Source organism: Peromyscus leucopus, chromosome 2 (assembly GCF_004664715.2).
Source record: "Peromyscus leucopus breed LL Stock chromosome 2, UCI_PerLeu_2.1, whole genome shotgun sequence".
NCBI classification, from domain to species: Eukaryota; Metazoa; Chordata; class Mammalia; order Rodentia; family Cricetidae; genus Peromyscus; species Peromyscus leucopus.
This window is the reverse complement of record NC_051064.1, coordinates 109,835,308-109,841,307: the sequence shown is the minus strand read 5'-3', so window position 1 is coordinate 109,841,307 and position 6,000 is coordinate 109,835,308. Positions and strand designations below refer to the sequence as shown.

At 53.2% G+C, this 6,000-nt stretch overlaps 1 protein-coding gene across 1 annotated transcript in view; it reads left to right on the top strand.

The window, feature by feature from the left end:
- The first annotated feature begins 411 nt into the window (after positions 1–411).
- Acot11 (acyl-CoA thioesterase 11) overlaps positions 412–6,000 on the top strand; it is a 49,758-nt gene continuing 44,169 nt past the window's right edge. The window contains exon 1 of the mRNA XM_028888105.2: positions 412–574. Within this exon, the coding sequence (XP_028743938.1) occupies positions 542–574 (33 nt within the window). The 5' untranslated portion in view covers positions 412–541. The remainder of the gene's footprint in view (positions 575–6,000) is intronic.

The window sequence follows — 6,000 nt, the reverse complement described above, 5'->3', positions numbered from 1 at the left end:
GATGCGGGCAGCCTGGGCCCAGGAGCCAGTGGGCAGCACTCCGGAAGGTGAAATCCTGGCAGGTGGGTCTGGTGTCTCTCTAGGAGGCTTTGGCAGCTCCCTGGCATCCTGCCATGCTCCAGCCTGCCCTCTTGCGGATGAATGAAATCTCTGGCAAGAAAGCTGGAGCTCTGGGATCTCGGAGCTATTCTGTTAGCTAAGGGCAGGGAGTGGGGGGCGGGGATGGGGGGGCTGGAGTTTGGCTGAGAGTAGAAGCATGGAGTCTGGTGGTACCAGTAGGTGGGCACCAGTCCCCATGTGGCTGTGGCCCAGCGGGCGGGTGCTAGGGTTGGAGGGGTGCACAGAGGGCGGATTGAGGAGAGGCCAGGACATGGGGCGGAGATATAACAGCTGGCCCCGGAGGGCGGGAGCTGGGGAGGAGGAGCCCCGAGAAGCCGGCTGCTTTTAGGAGCTGCTGGCCGCCTGTGGCTCAGGTGACCAGAGGCCCTCTAGGAGCGTGCAGACCCCCCCAGAGCCTGGCCACCCAGCAGGCGGAGCAGCCATGATCCAGAATGTGGGAAACCACTTGCGAAGGGTATGAAGCGGTGGGTGAGGGTGGACCGGGGGCCGAACGGGCCTCCTGATGTGGGGTCCAGAAAGCAGATGCTTCCCTCTTAAGTCAGGACCTGCGTGGTTAGTCTCACCGTCTGCTGTCTGTTTCATAGTCCTTTCTGGAAGGAGAAATCCCAGAACTCACAGACTTCTTAAGTTATAACTGGCAGTCTCCCCAAAGAGCCCCAGGGGCAGTGGGCCCCCTTCGGGCTGGCAGTTTGTGGCAGGGCGGAATGGAATCCTCTGTAGCAAGTTCTGGAATTCTGTTTGGTTGAGTGTGTGCCCTGTGCACACATCCTGCTGCCGTGTGTGTGTGTGTGTGTGTGTGTGTGTGTGTGTGTGTGTCCTGTGCACAATTCTGCTGCCTTCTGAGCTCAAGGCTCTGTGTCTCCTGACTTCCCCAGCTCAGGACTCCAAGCCTATGGGCCTGACAGAATTTACTGCGTGAGGGTATGTGTGCTCAGGCGAGAACAGGAGAGGAAGGACATGAGCCTGTGAGGGGAAGGCCATGTGGAAAACGTCCTATGGAGTGACCTTCGGGAGTATTTTTTCCTGGAACCTCCTAACTGGGACTTTGGAGCAGAGATAGGTGCTGAGGTCCCAGGAACACCCAAGCACTCAGTGGCTCACTGGGGGCCTTTGGCCTGGTGCCTGAAGAAGGACTCAGGACAGCCTGTGCTGGGCACTGTAGCTGCCAACTGAGGACATTTCAGAAGAGGCCTTTAAAAAGGGGCCCTGGGGCAAATGCACATTTCACCGGTCTCCTCGCCAGCTGCCACTCAGCTCAGCATCACCAGCCCCGGGCACCTTGCCCCTTAGTCTCCTCCAGTCACTTCCGCCTGCTCTCACGGTAGAGGGTGCTTCTGAAGCTGAAGTGCCTGTGGCACCTGCCCGCCTGCTCAGACTCACCTAGCAGGTTACCATCTTGGTGCCATGCTTGCCTCAGTTTCCCTCCAGGTCCCACCGTCCATCCCTCTGTGTTCATAGCAGCACCACACTGACTGGCTTCCTCTGCCTCAGTGGGCCACTTAGGCTCTCTCCCGCGGCTGGGCGTTCTGTGCCTCCCTGTACCTCCCCTAGCCTGCTGTCTCTCTCTGGCAGTTTCCTTCTCCGCCCTCAGATTCAGCTGGGATGCTGCCTCCTCTGGAAAGCCTTCCTAGATTTTCCCATGACACCGTGCACGCTTTGTGAGCCCTGCTCTCACTGGGATGGGGGCTTGGCTTGTAGCTCCATCTCCATACCCCAGAGAACTTTACAAGCTACGCTTGGTGTGCCCAGGCCTGGCCAGCGGTCAGGGGATACCTAGAGAATGAGTATGGGCAAACAGTTTCTCAGCCAGGCCCACGGTGGAATCTGAGCCACTGGGCCCCTTGCCTCTGTGCCCTGAGCCCAGGGTAGAGTGTCCTCATGCTCCCACTTTGCCAGGCAGCAGCATGCTGAGTGTATGCACACGTTGACTTGCTCTGTTCAGTGAGGCAGGTCCGTTCTACCATCCCTGTGGTAAGCTAATCTTTGCCATCAGCTTGACTGGGTTCAGAACCTGGGTATGTCTGTGAGAGCGTTTCTGTAGAGGTTTAGGTCTAAGAGGAGGGAAGACCTGCCCTGAACGTGGATGACGCAGTCCTATGGCCTGGGGCCCTGGACTGAATAAAAAGAGAAAAAGGAGAAAGCCTCAGGGTATCAGCACCGTCTCTCTCTGTTTCCTGACTGCGGACACAGTGACCACCTGCCACCATCATGTCCTTGCCCGATAGACCATGTTTCCTCAAACTGTGAGCCAAGAGGAGCCCTTCCGTCCTCAAGCTGGTCTGTCAGGGGTTTGGTTATAGCAGGAAGAAAAGTAACCAATGCTCTCCACCCTGCTGCTCTCTCCCCGCACTTATCCCAGATGAAAAATAACTCAGGCTCAGAGAGGTCAACAGCCTGTCTAGGATCACAGAGGCAGGAAGTGGCAGAGCTGGGATTCTCTTTTTCTTTTCTTTTCTTCTCCTTTCTTTCTTTCTTTCTTTCTTTCTTTCTTTCTTTCTTTCTTTCTTTCTTTCTTTCTTTCTTTCTTTCTTTCTGTCTCTCTCTCTCTCTCCCTCCCTTCTTTCCTTCCTTCTTTCTTTCTTTCTTGTTTTTTTTGTTTTTTGTGACAGGGTTTCTCTGTATAGTTTTAGTGCCTGTCTTGTATCTCCCCTGTAGACCAGGCTGGCCTTGAACTCACAGAGATCCACGTGGCTCTGCCTCCTGAGTGCTGGGATTAAAAGTTGTGCGCCACCGCTGCCTGGCCGGAGCTTGGATTTGAACTCAATGGTCCTGGTTCCAGAGCTTTTCTGGACATGAGGCTTAGCATTCCTCCCCTAAGCCCTGACTTAAACTCAGCTAGTATCTAGCCTCTGGCTATGGAGCAGGGTGTTGGGTGTGGAAATTGGGCCACAGGGCCACAGGGACCTACATTAGTTAAAAATGACATTGATCACCACCTTTGAACTTGTGCCTGGTTGGCAGACCTTAAATTTCTGTGGCCTCTTCTTAATTTCCTTTGCTCCTATGGAAAAAAGGAGAATTTGGGGACACTTTCTTTTTTCTTAGTACTGAACTGTTTTTATTTTTATATCTGAGACAGGGTCTCACGTAACCCAGGCTGACCTCAAATTTGATGAAGATTGTTGTCAAAGATGACCTTGAACTTCTGATCCTCAGTTGTAGCCTGGTCCAGGTCAGCTCCCAGCAGGGCTTAGGAACTGTTTTGACTCCACAACTGGTAATTTGGTCCTATTCTCCTGAGATTCCTTGCCCAGTTGCTGCTAATGGCAAGCTGACGGAGACCAGAACCAGCAGTGAGCATCTGTGCTCTGCTCATAGGTCTGTGTGCTATTGCAGACCTCCATAGGACCCACTGATTCCTGGGAACCCCAGGACAGCAGCATCCTTCTCCATCCTTCATCCTCCCCACCCTTATTAGGGGTCTAGACCAGAATACGTTGAGGTTTGGGAAACAGCCCTCGGGTTGGAATCTTGTCTTTCTCCTTCCCCCTACTTCTTCTTCTTCCTCTTCTTTTTTGTTTTGTTTTATTTTGAAATAGGTTCACTGTGTAGCCCAGGATGGCCTCCTATTCCTGATCCTCCTGCTTCAGCTTCCTGATTACAAGTGTGTGCCATCGTGCCAGGCTTGGATTAGAATCTCATTTTCCGGTCTGGGAAGTTGGCTCAGTGGGTAAAAACACTTGTCGTGCAAACAAGAGCATATGAGTTCGAATCCTGAGTTTGCAAACAGCTTGGCCCAGCTGAGCAAGCCTGTATTCCCAGCCTTGAAGGGGGGAAACAGGTAGATCCTGGGAACTGACAGAGATTCTAGCTTAGCTAAAGTGGTCAGCTTCTAGTTCAGTGAGAGACCTCCACCTCAAAGCAATAATGTGGAGAGGACAGGACACTTGACATCTTCTTCTGACCTCACGCCACATGTGCTCGGGCATACATACCTGCATATTCACATGTATGCACCACACTCACAAAACACTGACATGCACACACACACACACACACACACACACACACACACACACACACACACACACACACACACACACACACACACACACACACACACACACACACACACACACACACACACACACACGGAAAAAAATCTCATGTCCACCCTATTACTCACTGTGTGACTTTGGGCCAGGTGTTGGACCCTGAGCCCCCGAGTGCTGGGTGACTCTAGACGGGACCAGCCTTGGGTCTGAATGTTTGTGAGAAGTTGACATATAACTGATGGTGGTCCTCACTATGTGGCATGAGAGGGCAGGCCTAGAGACAGAAAATGATAATGCCCATCATACAGCAGGAGCTCAAAATGGCTGAATGGATGGATGGGTGACCCCAGGGGTGGAAGGGGTTGTGGTGGTCCGAGAAGTCTCTCTGGAGGAAGATTGAGTCCCAACAGCTTGTTCAGGAGCTTCATGTGAACCCCAGACTCAGGCACGGGCAGACATCCGAAGTGTTCTCAATCTGTCTGGATGATTTGTTTTTGTCCTTCAAAACACAGCTCAGGCATCACTTCTTTGACTCCCTATCCTGTCTGTCCCCAGAGTTAGCAACCCTTACAATGTCACACCCAGTTCGCTCGTTCCCTACATGGGTATGGCAGGTGCCAGAGTACGCTGTGACGTGTGACGTCATGGACCCTAGCTGTTGAGCTATTCGGTTAGGCAAACCATGACAATGGACACTTGCTATAAATGCTGCGAATGACAGTGATGAGTGTCATGCAAATATCACCCATGTCTGAGCATGCGTGAACTCAGTCCTTATAACTCCGAGTGCTCTTGCGCCCTAAATTAAAGATGAAATGGAAACAGAGAGGTGAAGTCATCTTCCTGAGGTCACACAATCATCAAGTGAACAGCTTTAAACTCAGGCTGTCTAGAGAGCAAGGACTGTGAGGATGGGGGTGGGGTCCTGAGTAGATGACACCTGAGCAGGGGGCCCTGGAAGCTGAGGAGATGGGTCTCAAGGAGGCCTGGGCTTTAAGGCAGGGGAGTGTCGGGCATCTGAGCTGCTAAATGGAGCTTTAGTGGTTCAGAGTGGCCTGAGCCTGGGAGGAGCAGCTGGCAGCTGGCTGTAGTCAGAGGGACTGCAATTGGCCTTAGAGTCTGGGCCGGAGTCTGGAGCATTGTGGGTGTTGTCTGTGAGCTTCCGGGGGGTTCTCTGGTCCTTGGTTTAGTTTAGTTTTGAATTAATTTATCTTTGAAACAGGGTCTCACTACGTAGTCCTGGCTGGCCTTGAACTCACAGAGCTCTGTCTGCCTCTGCCTCCCCAGTGCAGGGATCAAAGGTGTGCGCCACCATCCCTGGTGCGTTTTGGCTTAGTATCTGATTTTCTTTGATTGACCAGCTCCAAGTGGTCCCAGCTACCTTCCTATCCCTCCTGCTCCTCACAAGAGGGAGTAGGGTTAGGACCAAGCAGGAACCCATGAGGCAGTAAAGGAGGTGCTTGGGCTTGGGAAGTTGCGAGCCTAGGCCTTCTTCATCTTCAATTTGACTATGGAGGCACCTGAACTCCAGTGAGTGGCCTTATGATCCCTTGTGAAGCCTCCTCCGCTTCATCCTTGTACACTGACAGGATAGGCTGGGGCACGCAGGCTGTCTGAGCCGACCCCTCAATACACATGTCAGGGTCTGGGGCTGCCGGACCACCACTCCTTACCTGTGTCTAGTGTGTGCTAGTGCGGCTACGTTGTCCTCCTAGAGCCTGGGGAGAGCTGCCCGCTCCTTTGCTGGAGAGTGGAAGGGTCCAGAGATGCCAGCTCGCCTTGTGTAGGCCACACTCCTCGTCCGGGAGCCCCATCCACGTCTGTAGGCATCGTGAGAGCCTCTGTCGGAACTTGCAGGAGCTTGCATGCCACTGGCCCTGTGAAA